Source organism: Gasterosteus aculeatus, chromosome 4 (assembly GCF_964276395.1).
Source record: "Gasterosteus aculeatus chromosome 4, fGasAcu3.hap1.1, whole genome shotgun sequence".
NCBI lineage: Eukaryota > Metazoa > Chordata > Actinopteri > Perciformes > Gasterosteidae > Gasterosteus > Gasterosteus aculeatus.
In genome coordinates this window covers 1,973,410-1,995,853 of record NC_135691.1, presented here as the reverse complement: position 1 = coordinate 1,995,853, position 22,444 = coordinate 1,973,410, and the positions used below count along the sequence as shown (strand labels likewise).

The 22,444-nt window shown below is 44.4% G+C and overlaps 1 protein-coding gene and 1 long non-coding RNA gene across 2 annotated transcripts; one reads left to right on the top strand and one right to left on the bottom strand.

The window, feature by feature from the left end:
* Nucleotides 1-690: 690 nt before the first annotated feature.
* Nucleotides 691-12,139, bottom strand: elovl6 (ELOVL fatty acid elongase 6). Its single transcript, XM_040174355.2, has 4 exons — nucleotides 10,745-12,139; nucleotides 2,856-2,987; nucleotides 2,466-2,617; nucleotides 691-2,383 (listed from the first exon to the last, which is right to left on the bottom strand). The coding sequence occupies exons 1-4, from the start codon at nucleotides 10,825-10,827 to the stop codon at nucleotides 1,938-1,940; spliced, it is 813 nt and encodes a 270-aa protein (XP_040030289.1). The 5' UTR covers nucleotides 10,828-12,139; the 3' UTR covers nucleotides 691-1,937.
* LOC144406292 (uncharacterized) lies at nucleotides 2,978-8,699 on the top strand. The gene is made up of 2 exons (XR_013467527.1): nucleotides 2,978-3,072; nucleotides 6,302-8,699. It is a non-coding gene; the product is annotated as an uncharacterized LOC144406292 (long non-coding RNA).
* Nucleotides 12,140-22,444: the final 10,305 nt, after the last annotated feature.

Here is a 22,444-nt window from a genome sequence, read left to right as displayed (position 1 = left end):
GCCTCAAACATTTGAACGTTCATTGATGAACATTAAGATTTGGCTTCACTTGAGAGGAAGTTCAGCCGTTATGGAGTCAAACCTTTCTCGTCTTGAAATGACTTACGGATCAGATTTAAATGAATCTGATACGTCATCATTTAAAGTTTGTAATAAGCTCCCACTGTTTGTGAGGGGGGGGGGGGTAAAAAGATCCACGTTGTTTTAGTGGGTTACAGGGGAAGACACCCGGTGTCCTCGCTGCTCTGGTAAGACAGTGAGGACGTTGGTGTTCTGGAATAAATAAATCCATGACAGAGTTGCATAAGGAACGTTCAGGTAAAATGGGGGACGACTAGCGGGACGTCTTCGTCGTGGCTACTTTGTTCCAGCAGATGGCGAAAGTGCACAAGACAAAAACCTTCACACGTGTCCAGAGACATCTCGTCTTTTCATGTTCCAGAAAAGTGTGGTACGTTTCTAAAATGTGCTTTGAAAATTAATTAAATATGTGGAGGGTGATATTTTGCTAATTAATCTCATATTACATACAGTATAAAGTTAATATTGCTAAGAAAACTAAGCTTTAAGCATCAATTGTGAGTAAAGCGTCGCTACGGAACTGATGATGCTTAAATAAAGCTCCCGGCATTAAATCAAATAAAACGTGATGTTTTCAAAAGAGAAATTGTTAAAGAAGACGCAACATTCTTTATTATTATTCAATGATTAAGCTTTATTGCACTCTATGGGGGAAGGTCAGGTACAGTCAGGTGACACTTTTAAACACAAGGCCAGCAGCAAACGTTGTCAGTTGTTGGATTAAATCATCTCGATTACTTGTGTTTGCCGCCAGGCACTTTGATCCAGCATCGACTTTCCGTACCGAGGAGGAACCAGGAAGTGGAACCTTTGATCTGCTGAGAGCTCGATGCAGTCAGACAACTTGACCGTCCGTCATTACTGTGACAGAAGATCCACGCAATCAAAATTAAAATTAAAATACTCACCACAGGCACATGTCACATTTTCGCACTCTTTGTTCATACGTTACATTTTTTAGCAACAAATGTGTTTAACATTGATACAGTGCAAATGCACAAAAGCACAACAGACACCATTAAGAATATATCATATTTTTCAAAGTCGTTACAGCAGAATTTGCATCTTTGTTTTTGTTCTTTTCTTTTTTGCTAAAGAAATAATTTTTGTCCTCCATTTAAACCATCAGTGTTTCCTTCACTGGTAGGGACGTGAACAAGTGTGGTCGGCAACTTCTGCACGGTCATGACAAGTGGTGAAGCAGTGGTGTCATCCTGTTTCCCATCATGCCCCGGGGCAGAGCGATCCTCTGAGGCAGTCGGCGCAGCCCGCTTCAGTCTCACTCGTCACAACCGCGTAAACCGGTGCTGATGTCGAACACGTCTCGATATGCACATTGTGTTAAGAAAGATAACCTAAGACCTGAGAAGATTTTTTTTTGCTGCAATGTAAGACACAGAAGACACACCAACCAGCAGCTCTCCCAGAGCTTCCAGATTTTCAAAATAAAACTACAAAACACCGACGACAGACGCACAAAAACACATCTGACTGATGGCGCGAGTTCACGCCGACTCCATCGATCTTCATATGTACGTAAGTAAACGTGCTCGCGGCAAATGGGTGGCTTTTTTAAATTTTTTAAATGAGATTTCAGGTTATAGAAAAGATACTCGCGATGAATTCAAAACAAGGATTTAAAACTTCAGATGGCTCTGATCGCGGCGGCGCGGCTTCCTCGAGGCTTTTTAGATCTGCACATTAGTAGTAACGCTCAAGCACACACACACACACCCCTCCACCCCCTCCCATTCCAACAACCCCCCCCACCGCCAACACTTTAGTCTCAAGTCACTGGTTCCTGCTCCTCCGTCTCACCCTCCCCTTTTCTTCATGGTCCCGCCCCCCCCCTTCATCTACTCGCTCTTCTTGGCGGCGGCCGAGACCCTCGAATTGGACTTCGGAGCAAAGTAGGCCTCGTAGAAGAACTGGACAAAGAGCACAAAGTAGCTGAGGTACATGAGGGAGGACCACACAATGTTCTGCATGTGGGATGGGCACTCGTGGCCCTGCTGCATCCACGAGTACACCAGGTAGTTGACCACGCAGCCCATCAGCATCTGGGTGATCTGGGTCAGCGTGATGAACATGGCGAACTTGCGCGACACCTTGAAGCCGGCCGCCCGCAGGGCGTAGTAAGAGTACATGACGGCGTGGACCAGGTAGTTCATGGTCATGAACCATCCGCCGCCGGCCACCATGTCTTTGTAGGAGTACCAGGAGTAGAGCAGCACGGTGATGTGGTGGTACCAGTGGAGGAAGATGAGCTTCTGTTTCCTCAGGACGATGAAGAGCGTGTCGCCTGCAGGAACGACAGGGCGAGTTGTTGGGACTGGATGGCTCAACAGCAGCAGCCTCAGATGCTGTCGGAGGTCTCAACTTACCCAGTTCTGGTGCTTTACTGAGCACGAAGGCGTAGGCCCAGAACTTGCTGATGGGCCCGTTGTAAAAGCTCTGGTCACAAACGGACTGCTTCAGCCCTTTGGTCATCAGGATGTGCACCATGAAACTCCCGGTACGGATGGCGCCGAATATACTACACGGACAGAATGTGCATCATTCATTAATAGAAGACATGTGAAGTCATTGCCACGAGTGCCTGTTAAATGTAGTAGCTGATGAACTGATGAACTCGGCATTATGGATTGAAAAAGCGTAATATTACAGACAAACTACCCGCAGCAGGAGGCCTCGTATTTATATAATAAGTGATTACACTTTATTACCATGAAGCCAAAAGACACCAAAACAGACGTTTCTTTGCGGTTTCTCACCTGAATAGAGCGAGCGTGAGCGACCACAGCACCAGCGGCTTCCTCAGCTCAAACTTCTCCCTCTGCTTCATGACATGACGCCCCCCGAGGATGAAGGCGACGTAGAGAGCAGCGAAGAGAAACGACTTCTTCCTGCGCACGCACACACAGACATACACACACAGAGAAAAGAAGAGAAAACATGACTCTTGACTGACTCACAGCTTCTACGCACAAGGTAGAGAGCTTTCTCAGCAACGCTTTGCTTGATATTCATACAATCACTGGCCGTCAATCAGACACAGTGGAGGAAATGTGGCGAAAACAGAGCAACACTGTCCGACTGGCGGACTTCCTGAGCCGAGTGAATTAAACGCGTCGCTTTCACTTCAGTTATGGCCGTTAGTCGGTTCCTGGTCCCGGCGTCCGGTGACGCCCGTCTGGCAGGAACCACCTCGTCATAAAGCAGCCGCGAGGGGAAGCGGAGGGCCGTGCCGCCTGGCGCCCTAAAGAAAACGTGCAGCTACGCCCTTTCTGATGTCGCAAAATAACACTCCGTCTGCTCTCAAGAGGACAAAGCACGGGCACCTGTGGTGAAAGGCATTCTGGGAACTCTAGCACTAGAAGTTGTGTTGAGTAACGGTTGTTTTTGTGCTGCTCTGGAGGTGATACAAAGAAAACCACATGGTTGCTACATTAGTCACCAGATAGAAATGTGCTGCTCAGGGGAAATTAGTTATTGTATTTATATTAGTATGAGCATCGTGTCTGTGTAGTATTGTTTTATACAAAAGTCAAGTTAAACCCTCGGAGAAGAACATTAAGCTCAATGGACTTTGTGATACAGTGTAGTAGCTCACACCAACACAAACATCACACAACTGTGACAGAATGCAATTCAATATTTAATTACCATTTCAAATGTGCCCCGTTGGATATTTTAAGAAATGACACCAGTATTGTGGTATTTTTGCTCCATTGTTCCTCATTAAAAGGATACACGAGAAGCTGCAAACACAACAGCACCCGAAGGCGATGGGAGCGACAGGGACAATAACAGCGTCAGCTGTCCAACATGATGGACTTTGTTGTCTTGTAGAATTCAGAAGAATGAAAAAAAAATAAAAATGTCCCTCTGCTGTTCCAGCAGGAGGCCCAAACTGATTTAAGGTCCCTGCACAGAACAAAGGACAAAGCAGTGCAGTCAAAGTGGAAAGGAGCAGCTTTGACAGAGTGACAACCGGGCGGGGCTGCAGAGTGACATCAACCGCGCGCACACACAGACACACACACACAGACACACACACATAGTTGGGAAACCGGTTTGACCAGAAAGGAGCATTTCAGCCTCCAGTGCTGTCAACGCTGGCCGGCCAGATTGATGCGTGTGAGCCGGCGGGATCCTGCAGGGAGCGCCGCACGTGTGCACGTGTTGCTGCCAACGGAATCAAATGTCATCTAATGAGCATCAAAACGCACACGCGTGTCATTGGTTTTGCTGCTGCAGCTTCGCTCGTTCTGTTACAACCTGGGAAATGTCTTCGTTTCTCATTTCACTCTGCATGTCACGGGACAAAGATGATATCATACATTACCCCGAGGATTGTTGAAACCCGGCGTTCTTTAAGAACTGTACGGGGGGGGGGGGGGGGGGTGGTGGCTGTCTTGCACTCTTGTACTTTATCTTCTCCAAGGACACTAAGCCAGAGGTGAAGACGTGCGCGAGCACCGTGTTGTATTTGGAAGATAGATTACGCTGTCAGAATCAAGATAAATAAAGTACAGACACCAGAGGGCCTGGTCATGGCCGACGAGTTGGTGGAGGGCGGTGGGGGCCGAGGGGGGCCGAGGGGGGGGCCGAGCTACGCCTGCAGTCACAGGAATCTATGAGAGGTCGGTGTGAATTCACATCACCCCTTCATGCTCCACGGGGCCTCGGCAGCGCTGCTCCTCTCAGAGGTCATACGTGATGACTGGACGTGAAGTCACCGGATCTGAAAGGCACAACGAAGCGTGTTCTTGCTGCACGTCGTGTGACGCGTAGACGCGCTCTGCTAATAACTCCGGCGCCGGGATTTACGGCATATATTTAGAGAGCCGAGGGCTCAGAAACAACACGTCCCTCAGTTCACTGAGCAAATACGGGCTGCAAGCAAACGCAGCAACGGACCAAGAACGACACGAGGCGAAACAAACCATCCGACAGTTTGGGTTTGGAACGCGCCCACGCGATGTGGTTGCAATGACCACTTTTTATCAACTTACAGTTGAAAAACAGAACATATTGCATCCGCGCCCCCTGGAGCCGGCTCGCATTCCCGATGTGAGCAGCAGAGGCTTCACTGTAGAAACGTCGGTGCCCCAGTTGGACGCGTTCAAAGCGCAGGAAGGTTTGATTAAGCGAAGAACAACAAGAGATGTAAAAATGACAGCATTTCCATCAATGTGGCTACAAATTCAATCATGTCATTTAAAAACTTGCGTGAAAGCTCTTGCGTGTCTTTACAGACTGAGCAGGACACAGAAGGTCACCACGCCAAACGCTTAGTGCTGGTGAGGGGAAGTTCAATAATAAGCTTCCTACTCCTCCTGATTTCATTCAGGCTTCGGGAACCATTAAAGGGTCGAGTTTGGTTTTATAATTCTAAGTATCATTAACTTCTGGTGGCCACAGATTTTTTTTCTCAAACGATCCACAATCCAATGGATTTATTGTGCAGAGAGCCGTTAAATATCAACTTCCCCCTACACGAAAGCACAATCGTATTTTCAGAAAACGCTACGAGGGCGGGGCTTATCCGACCTGTCCGTCTCCCACGGGTGACCGTTACGTACTTAAAGCACTGCGCTCCTTCACTACTACTTTATCCTTGTGGCTTTCGGTGACCTCCTGCATGTAGCTTACATGGTACAGATCGTAACATAATGAGCGCGTCGCCCCCCCCCCCCTCCTCCACGGTGTTGTGTAAAGCTGCTGGATAACCTGCAGGATCTGAATTAGCCGTCCCCGGAGATTTTGAGCAGTTATGTCATCCTGAGTTTGCAGTCTGAGGATGAGCGCGAGTGTTCCAGCGCGTCTGCAGTGTCACACATGCACATCAAAAGTGTGCGTCTAAATATAATATAATAATATAAAACCCCCAAAAGCCTGATACGCGCACCTTGCTGGCCCACAGAATTTCCTCTTTCAATTTTAAGTATTGTCTTTTGTCTACAAAGCCTACCGAGGCCTCTTCTCAGTGATGGAAGCGTCACCTCAGACTGACGCGGCCCCACAGGTGGTGCCAACAGCCAATCACGTGCTCCAATGATGGCGCACATGTATACACCCGATACTTCACTAACCGCTGTGCTCGATATCCAGTGGAAACAAAGCAGGTCTCAAAACATCTGTGAGAAATCATGCAAACCTGTAAATGCACAGTAGCTCAATGCAGATGATGTACAGAATATCTCCTCCCATGTAGCTTTTGCCCGACATCCTGATGCATTCTGGGAGGGACGCCGGACTTGGTGGCAGACCGTGATGCTGGAGGAGCCGGCACGGCTATGAGAAGAGGAGCGGCCTAACGAGCGCCGGGCCCCCGTGGACTCTGGGTAAACGCGCCCACTAATCGTCAACAACATCATGGTGTGTGCGCGCGTTGGAATAGCAGCAGCATGTAGGAAGACCTTGAAAATATAAGTGCGTGAGCATCCAGGGGAACTGTGAGCAATGACCTGGGAAATAGTAATTTATTGTCTTCATTTAGGAATATGATCAACGTTGTTGTTTGCTTTTGATTTAGCAAAGCATAAAGAAACATGATGAAATGAATATTCTGCACTGGAGCTTTCAGTCAGGTCAGTTTTTCTGGACTGCTACCGTGAAGAATTGTATTATTTCAATTTATCTGTTGGCTTAACACAAATCATCTTTGTCTTTTTATATAAAAAAAAAATCAAATTAAAAATGTATTCAACTTAATTTTTTTTTACAAAACGAGCTTTGTAGTGCTGCGTGAAATTATTATTAATCACTTACTGATGCACGTCTCCTGTGAGGACGAATCCCACCGCCAGGCTCAAGAGCTCTGGAACAACAGGCTGGACTAAATAACTTAACACGACACTTCTCATCAACGGTTGAAACCTGAACTTCAAGACGAGCTGTGAAATGAACATTTACAGACGGAACCCGCAGGACAGACCATCACAAAAGGTCTCATTATTCCTTCTCACGGCTCCCTTTTGGATTCTGGCGCTACGCGGCAAAGCAGTCGAAACACTTAGAGGCCGCTTTTATAACCGCAGCAGATTGCAGCCCAACAAAGAATCACAACCGATGCATTAACACGAGGGAGAAGAACAAAGTGCATCTGCAGAACGCAACCTGCACAGACGTGATCCTCGAATGCCTGATCGCTCGCTCGTTTATTTTCATCACCACGACAACAAGTGAGCAATCGATCCGTTAAATGATCCGCTTTGAATAATATGCGGCCATGGAGTCACGCCGTTGAGCTTTTGATGCCAGATGTTTTAATCCTCGTGGCTCCAGTCCAAATGTTATGAGGGAATTTGGCTGACAGCAATGACACATTGTGGTATGTCAACAGTGTCGATTTAGAGATACGGAGAAAAGGTTACGCGTTGCTGTGTATCCGTCTCTGTACATCCCTACAGAACCATGATGCACAGAACGCATGGAATGCATGCGTGAAAACATGCACCTTTATTTGCATGCACTCAAAAAAATTTGAGCCCTTCTTAGATGTGACAAGTTTAAATAGTGTTTGCTTTATTTGAATATGTCTTTTGAAACGGTGAACATATATATAAATCAATAGCAGCAACTTAAAATGGTTTAATAGTTTCACTTATGAGATTCATTTAGGTTAAAGCGTGTATGTGTCAACTCAAATAAATTCATTAATCAAGGACTACCCTTTGCGCGTGCGCCACATTCTGCGCTTTTAGCGTCGTTCTGCATTTTTTTGACTGAAATTGGCTGCATCATCATTTTTTCTGGCTCGGGTGGAAATCCGTTATTTTATTAACTAACGTTAACTGTATTTTTGTTACGTTGTTCAATAACGCTTTTTAATAATAATAATAATAATAAGTTGTGAAACGTTCTTAAAAAGTTAAACTAGGGAAATTCCGCTCCATTTTACTAAAGTCCGATTTGGCAGCATTCAAGCTAGTTAGCTGAGCGTGTTTACCGTCACGACCAGAAAGTCAGTCAGTCATCTTCAAAACCACGAGGGGAGTCAGTCCCTGTCAGCGTCCTTCCCTGTCAGTTAACACGGCTTCAGAGCAAAACCAACATGCGCTGCTTTCGCTAACGCTAGCTAACGTTAGCTAAAGCAGAGCAAAACCAACATGCGCTGCTTTCGCTAACGTTAGCTAAAGCAGCGCATGTTTCTTAAGGTGAGTTCATTCTAAATGTTTCATCTGAAAGTTTTTTAAAACATTGACTTCTCTGTGACATTTGGGGGTTTCCAGCATTTCACTTCTCTAACAAATGCATCTCATCTGTTATAGATGCTCAGCATCACCAAGGCTGTGCAGGAAACCTCTGTATGATAGTAAGTAATACTCTGTATGCTTAATGCTTTTTCACTGTCATTTGTTTAGTTGCATGTCTGCTATTTATCCTGTTCTCCTTTAAAGGATTCTGCATGCAGAGGTGTAAGGAAAGCGGTTTGGATCTGAGGTTGATATTCATTTACATTGTCAATAATAGAAATTCACAATGCACTTGATCATTTTTGGACTTTTGTTAATTAATTTCCTGATGAGATGGTTAATTATTTTGTATTTGTTGTATTGGATGGTCAGTTCTGACTTCTGAGCATTTGCAATAAACACGCTTGAACAACATTATGTTTCATGTGTCTTAATAGGGGATCAAATAAGAAATGTTTAATAAAATAATTGTTTTAGAAGTATTTCGTCAAAATGAGTTGGACTAATTCAACGTAATCCTAGTGCATGGATGTTCTTAGATTGAGTTGTGGCTACACATGTGTATTGGATGGAAATCCTGCACACGGGGAGGTTGAAGAGAAGAGGAACCAACGCGGCTTTTATTGTTTTGCTTGAGAAGTTGGATGTGTGGCGGGAGTGCGTGACAAGACCGAAATGAGTGACGGTTCTATGCGTGACACGTGAGAGCCCTGTATTATTACTCTTGATGAAATTATAATCAGACGCCCCCCCCCTTTAAAAAAAAATTCTTGGGTCTGCATGATTCACACAATTCACCCAAACTGACGTGAAAAAAGCGAGAGGTACGGAAAAGCTCGCCGTAGAGGAGGGCGGCTCTGCCTCCAGTGATGTTTTTTATGTTAAGGTATAACAGCTGATTGTAGTACTTTGGACTCACTAAACTTCGACCCAGTGCACATGTACAGTGTTCACAATGTGATGGACTTACAAATCAAATGGTACCATCACATTATCACAAAAGGCTTTTAATGGCAGCCCAAAGCTACTGATAATGTGCATTCTTCTTTTACAAAACATAACAAGAGAAAAGTTGAGCCAGAACATTATCCAAATCAATTAACACATTATCAAAATCTTTTGCACTACTGAACTTTCTCAGCCCAAAAACAAATATATTTGGAACTCTAACTTGGCGTAGTTGATGTTATTTCCAGACCCTAGTAGATTTCTGATAAAGGTACCTCGGCCAAAGCTAAATAAATAAAACTGGTGTGGCGCATTGCGAGTGAACCTTCCTCCATCTCCCCCCCGAGGGTCATAAAAACGCGCCACGTTCAGCCGCTCGCTCGCTGGGCGGTTTGACAAAAACAAACAACCCATCAAGCCCCCTTTGCTGCCGCTTCAGCCTCCACCGGCCACGTGCGGCGGCGGCGGAGTCACAGCTCAGCTGCGCCGTGATTGGCTGAAGCTCAGTCAGCCGACATCAGAAGATCACCGCCATTGGTCGGTTGTCAGTACCAGGGAATGGACAGCTCCTACTCACTGCTCCCATGCGCTCTCTCACACACAGAGTTCATTTTAAAAGAATAAGAACAAAACCGCTCCTAAACTGTCTCTACTTGATCATATTTACACGTTTGACGTGCACGTGGCTCGACAGAGGACAGAGGGAGACAGGTGGAGGCCCGCGGTGCTGGCGGAGGCCTTAATGAAGCCTGTGCACGCTCAACGCACGGACTCGCTCCGGTTTAGAACAGATTCTGGGCTCAATGACGAACCTCGAGTGAGTTCATGCGGGTGACGGCCGGGTGGACCGGCACATGACCTACATGTGAAAACCCATTGATGCGCGCTCACCACACAGCGACATTTACTCCATCCCAGAGCCACGGGGACGAGCCTGTCTGCGGGGGGTCACGAAATAAGCCACTGTCGGATCAGTAATGCGGGATTCAGTGTCCTTCTTTACCAAACAAATCGTTTTATATCGCCAGCCTATGCAGCGGATCGATAGAGAATTGATGATTGGTATATTGTGGTTTTATAAATAGATTATCTCGCTGGGGTTGCGGTGAAGAAGCGGTGTGAGGACTTCATGTTTCATTATTCTGTGCGTCCCGGATCATTAATATTGATCAAAAAGCAAGTAACATACAGCAATAAATCACGGAACATCAAGATGCCCAAAGCACCGGGGGGGGGGGGGGGGGGTCCAATTAGTTGGGACGGGTTCACGCGTGTCGTGGCTTCGGGCCGCGTGGGTTTGTTCCTTTCGCGGGGCACGTCCCGGGTTTAATTAGCGGACACACACACACACACACACACACACACACGTACATAGACAGACGCAGCCCGGTACAAAAGGAGGAGCGGCTATAGCTCTTAATCCCGCGGGGAGCGAGCCCGGTGCCCGGTCACAGAGACTGCAGTGCGGGGGGGGAGGAGGAGGAGGAGGAGGAGGGGGGCGGCAGGCTTACCAGTTGTCCTTCATCCATCGGATGGCTTCGTCCTCGTTGAACTGCCTCTCGAACTCGTACTCTTGGAGCGCGAGCACCGACATGCTGGCTGCGTTGCTGCTTCACGCCGCTGGAGACGAGACGACGCTGGGCCGCGCGCGGGGGGTTCGTGCTGGTTGGACTCGACTGCTCCCACGCGGACTCTCGTCTCGCATCTCTATCTCGCTCTCTCTCTCTCTCTCTTGCGCGCGCGCGCCCGCGCCACCTTGCTTCTTCTTCCTCCTCCATCCGGCTGAGCGCGAGCCGACGCCCTCTTCCTCCGCGGTGCTCGACTCCCGGGTCCTAGCGCCGGCCCTTCTTCTCCCCTCACAACAGGGCTTTTGGAAAACCTTAAATTAAGTTTGCAAATGTGGAAGTATCAGTAGACAATCCTATTATGTCCTAATTCTATTATCCTACTATGGCAATAGGATATAAAAAAAACACCAATGAAGTTTCCAATTCCCTTTCATTCAAATATTTATTCAATCTGTACAATTAGTTAAATATTATTATTTAGTAGCCAACTCATTTTAAAAGTCCACAAAATGTACTTTAGGTATCCAAAGTACTTTCGGGAAAGAGTACAATGTTTCATGTTCATTTATATTACTGAATTGATTGTTATTAAAATTATTTATTAACCATTTAACATGTACGCAGCACTCTTTCATCCTTTCTGTCAACCCATCATTGCCTCCAAAAACACAGTTTTTGAGAAACAGATATTGACAGAATATCATGCGCACTCAGTTTTGACACTTTGTTGTGCAATCATTAGCAGTTTTGTCTTGTATTGATCGGTCCGTGCAGGTGAATTCAACTTTCATCTAGAAACTAACTGCAGCGACAAACTTACAAATGCATTGAATGCACTTATTGTAAGTCGCTTTGAAAGTGTCAGCTAAATGATAAATGTACATGTAAATGCATACTCGACACAATGAGTGTTTTTTCAGATTTAGTTGCAGGTTGTGCAATTTCACCTCTGACTCACATGAAGCTGGTGGGCTGATGATGTTGCAGCTTGACTTAGACTTTATGCCTATTTACTCAAATGTGCCAGAAACCTGATTCTAACAGAAACTGTGTTGCTTGTGACATTCTCTTCCTGTAGGAATAGCATGGGAGAACCGCATCAATGCAAAGCTACTGACATGTTATCCATAACAAAGACTTAGCAAGTCAAAGTTTCCGGTTCAACTCGTTCGACGGTGTTCTGTATGAGCAGAGCATGAGCTCAGCAACAAAGTACCTATGCACTCGCATCTGTAAGTGGGCCCACCACAACACCGAAAGTCTATACTTGCAGTAGGAAGACAGTAAGAAAAATGTCAAATAAGTTAATTCCAACATTATAGAAAAATGCAACGGAACCCATGTGAATAAACTTGTTGCGAATCACAAGCGTATACCTGTCATCTCTCGACTCTTAACGTAAAATCTCCTCTTGTTCCATTGTGTTACTGAGTTTATCAATATATTAGCATCACAATGTTAAAGCTCTTGTTTCTCAAAGGCGGAAGAGAAACCTGATAATAACTTTGTGTGTGAGGGGTGAGCTGAGCAACATCAGGACATTTGAGAAAACATGACCTTGACTTGCCATTAAATGTAATAGAACACAAAACATTGCCACACCACAACCTGCCACTGAACACACATTTCTTTCCTCATGGTGTTGGCATTGCTTTTGGCCACTATTCAGAGGAGGTTAACTGGGGACTGAATTGGACTCAAAGGCATTGGAGTAGCGTTCCACATTTGCTGCAGTTGTTTGCTGACATGCTCGCATGTTTTCATAATCTACTAAATGATCTAATTGTAAGTTCGTACATAACTGTGGAAAATAGGAAATATTGAACTGATTTAATGATAACCTTTTAAAGACACATACAAAAAGACAGATAGTGGCATTAGTTGATTGAAATGTTATTTAATAAAGAATAGTGTATCGTAACAATTAGACAGTTGGATATATATACAGAATAGACTTAAATAGTTAGCACGTTGTCTTGTGTTAGAAACGTAGAAGGTTGTATCCCGCTTGGGATTACTGACCCACATAGACCGGAAACAGCAGAATGAGGCGAAAGGGAAAACCTGTTTGGTTTCAGGTCTTTATCTTTTCAACGCTTTTCTAGAAGAGACCTCCAGAACAAGTTTGGTTCCATCGTCCTATCAGGATATCCCAAAACAACCTTCCGTCGAAGGTTATTTTGCAGTTTTTAATCTTTACTGTTTTTATGCTGGTTTAAGTCCACATAGGAAATCACCACCTGAAAATCAGCCTCGGATGTCTCTCTGAATACTACTTGAAACAAAAGTGAATCCTGCACCATCTGAGATGTAACCAGACTTCTGTCACTTTGATTGTTCATTCCAAACATCTGTCGTGTTTCCTGTGTGCTCTTTATTGACCGGAACCGGAACCAGAGGACAAATCTACAGAGAACCTGTAATGTGTCATCATTATTTATCATTTCAAATCAAACACAGAGCTGTGTCTGTTCATATTTTCATTGCTTTTATTGGTTATGTGGATTAACAATTAACAAACAAAAGATTTGTTTTGACAGAAGATTTTATCTGAGACTAGTTTTAATCAGAGTTTAGAAAAGCTACGTTTCAAATGAGAAAATACAGATTCATAATTTAGCAGTTCTGTCGCACAAAAAAAACTAGCATCTGATCAGTGAATCCATTTTTGCCTATAATTAAATATAATTGGTTTGTTTAAAAAATAAACATAGAGATGCCATCTCTTAACATCTCTTAACTATGGCTGTCAACATTAATGCATTCATCTATGCGATTAATGTGGCCTAGATTAACCCAACAAAATATTTTAACGTAGTTAACTTTCGTTTGTTTACTTCCTGTTCTACTTCCAGGACCGGAAGTAGCAAACAGACCACTTAAAGCACTGCTATGTTAAGCTAGCTGCTAGGCTAAGCTAGCTGCTATGTTACTTCCATCTTAACATCTAACGTTACCCTGCGCGGCACATAGTCTGCAGAGGAACACCACTGTGTGCCTAAAAGACGGTGGTTTGAAAGTGTCCTGGCTAAATGTGGGGACGTTGTTGGCACTTCAAACACAACCGTTAAATGACGGAGAGTTGAGAGCAAAGTGCACGAGGACAACAGGAAGAGTCGCTAGTTCAACATGTTCCACCAGGTGGAATTCTGCCTCCAAGATGATCAAATGTGTGTAGTTTTGTGTTAGTGTAAAATAACATTAACAATTAAACAACAGTGTGTAAAATACACACTTCATAAAGTGATTACTCATTACTTCAAAGATTTAGTCTTTGGAAGAAAAACATTAATTATAATACATTGTAACAACAATATTCATTAATTGCCATTAATCAAGATTAATGAATTTCAAAATGTGTGATTAATTAGTTGTTTTGTTTTTTTAATCTATTAAAAATCGAATCTAAATCAGCCCTACTTTTATCACAACATTGTCTACTTCTGGTCTTTTGGTGTGCAGGAGGAAAACCGTGTTGACACCGGAAACGACACGGCCGCTGGCTGCATTCAGTTAGATCGGAGAGCAAGTCGGTAGCTGAAGACGGAGAGAGCTTATTGCGTTGAAAAGAAAACAAACAGAGGCGCAACATACAGAGGTGAACTGCAGAAGAATTCCTCCAACAACAGACAAACTTTTGATCGCGATCAATGTATTTCAAAATGTGCGATTAATTAATCTGTTAGTTTTAATATATTGACATCTCTAATTAATTCTGATGTGACTTTTGCTTGTTGTTTGGTGGATGCATGTTGGCGCTTTACCGCTGATTTCTCCGGGGTCTAATATCACTCGTGTGTCTTGACTGTCATTATTTTTGCTGTTGGAGGGACGTTTTGTGGGTTACAGACTGAGTTGGAAACATTAATTCCTTCTATGAAGAGTCACAGCTGGCTTACTGCAAACGATCTGTAAGGTCTATCTCGCTCAACCCAATGCAGTATGATACAAAAGTCTTTCAAATACTTTGTTTTGATGTTGTTTTCTGATGTTGGGGCTTTGTTGATTCTGGATCATTGCAGCTGATCACTTACTGATTATTGTTATGTTGTTGTAGTTTTCGACTGTCTGACTTTGGGTGGACTCTGCATTTGAATATACGTATCTGCTCCACTTTTTCCCCCTCCACTGCACTTCTTCCCTTTTAGGGCTTCCGAAAATGTATCTACCTGCGTCTGCGCTGGGTTTTATGGGTAGGGAACGCACCTGTAGGTGATTTGACCTCAAGCATGAAGTTTTGGCATGTCAGGCATCTGCAGGCATGGGTGGGTGTCCTTTGTAAAACCAGTAATGTCACTCATGTGAGAATGCGAGGGAGTGTGTGTGTGTGTGTTTTGGAACTGTAAGGTTCATCCGTGTTGCTACAGTTTCTACAATGTGAGAACTTAACTTATATCTATGCTTGCTCCTACTTATTCTAAATGACATCAACATTTTAGCCACGGCATGCGGTAGCCAGTGGGTCACCAGATGCATTTTGCCCAAAGCATTTGGTTCACAAACGCTTGCCAAGCCAAAATGTTGTCCCGATAGATTAGATTAGATTTAGATTAGATTAGATTCAACTTTATTGTCATTGCACAGTGTACAAGTACTGAGGCAACGAAATGCAGTTTAACATCCAACCAGAGTGCAAAATAGCACTAAAGCTTTCCGCTCCACTTCTGTTGGACACACACTGGTTTGAATAAAGTGCTTTTTGAGCCAAACGTCAAAAAATAAACTTGTTGTTTCAAAAACCCAGAGGGAGAGATTGCTGAAGAGTATCAAAAATCACTTATCCATACTTGGGATTTTTGCTTTTTGGGGCCTTGGACCCAGATGTTTGTGTTTGTTTTGTTTGTGTAGTCCTGCTGTCACGCTAGTCCTTTCTCCGTCCATAGATGGTTCTTGTCTACTGTAACAGTAGCCCACAGTACCCTGTTTTCCAATGCCTTGATGTCTATGCGACTAATTGAGAGAGAGAAGTGTTTTTTCGTGGCTGATTATTTAGCTGACTCCAAAAACTTGGATGTTAGTCAATAATTCGGCCTGTTTAGCCCTCCCTGTAAGCAAAGGCTGCCCTGTGACTATACAACCTATAAAGACCTGTGAACTAAGTCAACCCTCCAAACGAATCAACTTGCTATGTGTCTTATTTACGTCAAACAACCTTGTGCCGTCATTTTGCAAAGATCTATTGTTCACCATCTCATCATTACAAAATCACGGTATCTTTTCACTTTAAGGGTACTGAAAGACATTGATATATTGATAGACTGTAACCAGTTGTTCTGCATCCTGTGTATATGTAACCACATGTATGAAGATACAAGGACCCCTTGAATCAGTATTATGTTGCCACAGAATGAGCAGAGACAGTGTTCAGTACATTTCCAGTACTCTGGTGACCTGAGAGGTCAGGTGACCTCTGGGCATTTGAAGGAAAGGACACCCTAGGGTGTGTTACGGTGACCGCCACACGGATAGAATCATATCATCATCAGCTTGACGTGTCCTCCCTCCTCACATCCCGACCCGAGCCTTTTTGTGGAATCAGCACTTCCTAACTTAACACCTTGTTCCCACTGTTTTGGCTCCGCGTGCTTTAAATACGTTGCGTCCTTGAGACAAAAAAAACATCTGCTCCTTTTGTTTACGCATTTCGTCGGCCATCTGGACGCACTGCGGTGCTCAGGCTGTGATGGATTAAGTTGTAGTTGTGTACCTTTAAGCGTATGTGCAGGTTATGTATGCAAGTGCTGAAACACGTGCTTTATAGTTTATCAGTCCTGCGAGTTATTCGACAAACTAAACCTGCATTCCATTGTCTCCAAACTGATTTGCAGTTTGTCTCCACTGTTTTAATTCATCATGAGTTGAATACTTTTGTTTTTCGTCCTTCCTGACTTGTGATCTTCCTTATCTTTTTCCATGCCTCCGAGCGGGCGATATTGTGTTCTTCTGTCCTTCTATCCGGTTCATTCTTGTCAATGCGATATCTCAGGAACATAACAAATGTCAACGTGTTAAAACAAACAGTGTCGCAGGCCGGCTGCATGCAACAGTAACCACTGCGTAAGGGGCAGATGCTGCACGGAACTCGGCGTCCCTTTTGCTATCGCTTTGAGCAGATAGCTTCGAATCTTTTTCACAAAACTCAACCCGAGGGCCCGATGGATAACTGATTTTAGATGTTGGGAGTTAGAAGTCACCGAGACCTCAACAAAACACACTTTTTTGCGGTAACTCGAGATTTACTTTGACAAAGGGCCGCCGACAGGTAAACAGGTACTTAACGCTAATTGTCAGTTGCCGTCGTTCTCTTTGCACGCCCTTTTTTCTTTTTTAATGCAACAACATCCAAGTGTTGGATCCGTGACAAAGCGGAAACCTGTTATTGTGGTGAAACTCGTCTAAGCCCTGCGGGGAAGGCCTCCCGCACAAAACGTTTAAAGGAAACACGCCTGCTATTTCTTAGCTGCTCTGCAGCCTCGTGCATTCCAAAGGATGTTGATACAGATCAGAAAGCTGATTCCCCAACAAGGAAATTCTCATATTTACTCATATGAGGTGGTTTGTATCAACGTGTATCTAAAAGGTATCGCACCAAAATGTTTCCCCTTCCAAAGGCTTATGTCCACGATGTGATGTTGCAAAAATAGGAACACTTTACAATATTACAGTCAGGCTCAGCAACAGTTTTGCATTATGTTTTTGTTCTTTTATTACATTGACGTTGCCGTTATTTATGGTATTTCTGCAACATTAAATGTTGTGGAAGGATTTACTAATGGCACAGATTGGGGCGGCTGTGTACTGCACCCCATACTCTCCAGCATACTGCCATCTAGCGGTTACCCCGGTGACCTTCAACCTAGAAGATCTATTTTCTGAACCAAGTCCAAACAAATTGGATTCATAATGTATGGCTTACATTACACTCACTTTATATCATATCTGAGACCTGGCAGTAAATCTATTCTGTAATCTCCCGGCCCCCCTGTGTGACATTGCCAATAAGCGGGAGAATTGGTGATATGATGTATGAGTGGCCAAGGTGAATGTATTGTTTTTAAACCAGCAGGGCGCAGCTGCAGTCACAGAGTGCTGGCGTGGAAAGTGGAAATCTGACCTATTGGTTTACAGCCGATGAAAACATATTCCCCCCTGACCTTTCCGCTTCATTACCCGCCATGATGCCTCGCAAACCGAGGAGAATACAGTGCCGGTGTCGAGGCAGAGGAACATTTTGTTGTGTTCAGTGTGTTTTGTGGCCTCGCAGATCTGTAAGAATTACGTTAAATTAGGATGATGTCAAAAAAGACACAGTTATGCAACCACAGCCGTCACAACGTCTTTGAATCATTTAATAAATATATCAAGGATTTAAGTCCTCAAGATGCGGTGGAACATTTCAAGAATATTTAAACTTGTAAACTTGTAAATGACTTTGAGCATTAATTACAAAAGAGTAAATTGATAATGGAGAATAAAACCCCAAAAGGAATACGACAACATTGTTATTTGTTCCAAAACCACGACATCACCTGCTGAGCAGCGAGTTCAGACAAAATGACGAGACAAACAAGACAAACTGCTCTTTTAATTTATTTAATGATCTGTGGTGCCCTCTGCTGGTCTGTACACCCTCCCACATGAACTGAACGATGACGAATCATTAAGAATAAAAGAATGAAAAGTGTCCATGCGTGTCTCAAACTTTACATGAAATGCTAATGACACAAAACATTTTGCATATAGAGTTTCTTGCAATTAATCTGTTGCAATATATAATAATACAATGCACAAAAAGAAAATTGAATATGTTGTCTTGATGGTATTACTATACTACTACAAATATCTCTCACTCATCAACCTCTATGATCCTATAACTACAAAAAAACAACAGCATAGTTGGAAAAAAAGGTTTGTGAGATACAATTGACGGCTTGTAAAATGCGAGTTTAACAAAACAACTTCTCCAACAAAAATAGCCTTAATGTTGTACTGTTGTTTTCTGTACTGGTGAAGGTGCGCAGTCCTTAAAGAAGGGTCATGAGTACACTTCAGTTTTCCAGGAGGCTGCAAGAAATGGAAAAAGTAGAAAAGTAACGTTTAATTTTACAATCCTCTTTTTAATGAAAAATCCTTTTTGCAGAAGCGGATCACGGCAAAGACGTTAAAGAGAAACAAGCAAACAGCAATAGACCTCGCAGCAGTGCACCACAAAGTGTATAGATGACATCATCAACAACAAATAAGGGCAGTCCATGTCTCCTGCAGAGAGATCTAAATCTTTAGCCGTGTTCTACAACATGTTGCAGCCGTTCACCTGTCAGCCAATAGCGGGGACGTGTACGTTAATATGCAGGTTTATACATATTCATGTGTTTCTTCCGTTTCATTAATGATGGTATATGGTCACTCCTTTCAGCAGGGATTACCACACGGCGCGCCAGGGCTCTCCCACCGTGCACAGTAATGAAGGAGCTCAGGGAGGGAGGGAGGGAGGGAGGGAGAGAGGGAGGGAGCTGGCTGATGGTCCAGGAAATCAAAGGGAAGACGGTGATGAAAAACACACCTGTGCATATCTCCAGAGGGCACTCGGACATATCACAGTTTCATTGAACACAGAACAGAACACCAGCGAAAGGAGTCTGTAATGTTGGAATCTGTTTCTTGTCTCAGTGTGTCAAAGGCACTCATCTGGTACACATGGACCTAGTTAGTTATTAACATGATGAGAATTGACTTTTTTGCAGCCACATTGATCGGGTGTTGCTTTGACAGATGTAAACAGGATGTGGAGTTTATGATGAAAACATCGTCATGGTAACAGGTGTAAAGTGATGCAGTGTCTAGTGCTCATAGGATGCCTGTTAACATAACAGAAGGGAAATGAACCAAGAAATCCCACAATGCGGAACTCTATTTTAAAGGAATCCTCTGCCAGGTTCTTGTTTTCTATTTTGGTGAGATCTTTGAGACAACGTGATCACTACTGTCGTGGGTTTGGACTTGATCTCCCCAGAGAACCGTCGGCGAGCAAACAGTGAGTCACCCGTGAGCCTCCTCGGATGTCGTGTGGTTAGCGTGAGCTGCTGTAGGTGGCATTCTTTCCCTTTTCCCCCCCACACAGTGGCTATAGTGCGAAGTCATGCTAACCGCCAGCGCTGCAGCTCATTCCGGACCATTTGAAACATGTACAAGACGATGTTTCAAATTACCTTTAACCTTAGATTCCAGCCCCCCCCCCCCCCCCCCCCCCCCATCCATCCCCGCGCCCTTCCAGTCCCCCACCCCGGGCCTCTGCGGATGTTCAGATCCTGTGGAGATCAGGCAGAGAGAGCAGATCTTAGGAAGATCAATACTCCTTAGTGGATTTCCTATATCAACCACGCTGAAATCCCACCATCTGTGACATATAGGTTGAGCGTATAAGTCGCTGCTGGGTGGGATCCAATCCAATAAATCGCTCCCCACACCGGCTGTTCTCGTCGGGTCGGAAATGCTGGAGGCTGATGGAGCCTCCAGGTGCAGCATCGCTTTGTGCTAAGCTAACTTGGTGTCGCTGTATATTCACTACACGGTGTCAGCATTCACATGTAACTCTTTGCCCCCCTGACACTGTTTCTAATAGTGGGAGTCATAGTGCGTAAATAGCACAGTTTATTCAGTGAATTGTCTTCTGATGATGCACATCAAAAAATACAAAGAGGAATGAACAAACATGATGGTAAAAATGTGAAAATATTTCATTTTGAACGTCATGAGTTGCATGATAATACACATGGATTGCAACAAAACAATAACAAACTGAACAAAGATGGAAAACCACTAAAAAGCTAAAACTAAATTATGTCCAGAAGGGAATAAATCAACAATAAAGCTGAGAGAAATGAGGAATTAAATCAATATTTATGTTGTTACCTTAAACATTGAGAGAACAGGCATTTTGTATACTTTCATCCACATATAATATAATAGCTGCTCATTGATGGAAGAACATTAAACTGTTGATCATCGGGTTTGTGGAGAAATGGAACAAATGAATGCCAGAATTTAAAGTAGGAACAAACGCCTCCGTATTTACACCATCATGGAAAGTGGATGTCTCAACATCTGGCTTTATAAAAGAGGGCCATCCAAATGGATATTTCGCGAGGAGTAAACATTTTATGAATCGTCCGGCCCTTTGGGGGGGCCCCGGACGCGGCGTTTCACAAGTGCTGCGGCCCCATCGGGTACGCCGCTTGGCGCTCCAGGGCTGGAAACCAGAAGCTGCTGCTGGCGGGTCGGAGACGATGGGCAACGGGCCCTGGAAGTAATGGACAAGAACGTGTTGATCTCATTCCATGTGCAATATAACAAGGAGGTTAATTACACCATTTAAGTGTGTGACAAATGGCTTGCAATGAAAACAATGGCTGACATGTGTTTATTAACGGGGCGCGGCTCGATCGGACTGCTGCTAGTTTTCACTCAGCTCACGCCAACATTAATTCAACACAAGCACAGCGGCTTGAGAGTCATTATTTGACTCATCCGTGAGGTTTGAAACCTCTGGTTCTATTTCTGTCTGCAGCGTGTTCAGTCACTCACGCGTCGTGACACCTCGTCTTACTTATCCGAGCAGTTTAGGGTTGTTGGCATGAAGGAAAAAAAAGTCCTGGTTCCACAGTTTTCTTTCACATCGGCTTTGATTTTTAAGATGAATGATTGACCACCGGGGTTCCAATCAGGCCAACATGGGCAGACAAAAGTTACCCAGCGCTGGAAAGCTTCCCCACATGTGAATGGGCGAACTGCACAACATTAAAAACTAACAGAAGGTGTCGTTTTCTATCCGGAGTCGGAACCTGGGAAACTGTCGTTCCTGGCTGGGGGAGGAGGAGGGGGGGGGCGGCTGACGGCGGTGAACTGAGGTAAACGTCAATTAAGACGTTACAGTAGATGACAGGCCTAAAGACAACAGTGCTGACGGATGCCATCTGGGGCAGACTGTGTAAACCGAAGGTGTCTGAACACGACGCCTGAGATATGGCTAAAATGTTAGCAGCCTTAGACTTGTCAGGTCAACATGAAGAGGCACGAGGAAGACTCGGGGAAGCTGGTGTGCATCATTTTTTACGGTCGAATGTCAGCGTCTAACAGCCCCGCGTTTCATGTGGCCGACGTGCATTAGAGGTGTTTCTTGCTGCTTGGAAGGACGACTGTATTTAGGCCCAATGCTCAATAATGCCACTTGAATGACATTTTTATCCAGTTTGAGCAGGCGAGCTCTCAGGCCGTCTCGCACAAACACAGACTCATCAGGGAGCTCCAGCAGCAGCTTTTTCTTTTCGTTTTGACTGATAGCGCACTGAGTGCCTTTCGCTGCTCTTGTTTAATGTTTTATTACGTTCCGATTGGGGAGCCGAGAGAGCGGAATGGCTCATAAACACCTCAGACCGCACTTCGGTCCTCAGATCGCGACCTCGAGCAGAAGGTTCACTAACGCAATACACAACGAGCCGACAGGTGGACTGTATTCGCAGGGATTATTTATTTCTTTACTCAACAATTTCATGGCTCGTGAGAGCCGTGCTGCTCATCCTCTCGGCACGCTTAACGTGCAGAAATTGATTTGGAGAGAAAAACATCTCAGAAGTGTGTTTTTGT

What these genes read in the sequence shown, in the direction of transcription:
- elovl6 (XM_040174355.2), bottom strand. Translation starts at nt 10,827, where the DNA reads ATGTCGGTGCTCGCGCTCCAAGAGTACGAGTTCGAGAGGCAGTTCAAC. An exon ending in CGATGGATGAAGGACAACTG is followed by an intron (nt 2,988 to 10,744) that starts GTAAGCCTGCCG and finishes GTGCGTGCGCAG; the next exon opens with GAAGAAGTCGTTTCTCTTCG. An exon ending in CAGTAAAGCACCAGAACTGG is followed by an intron (nt 2,384 to 2,465) that starts GTAAGTTGAGAC and finishes TCGTTCCTGCAG; the next exon opens with GCGACACGCTCTTCATCGTC.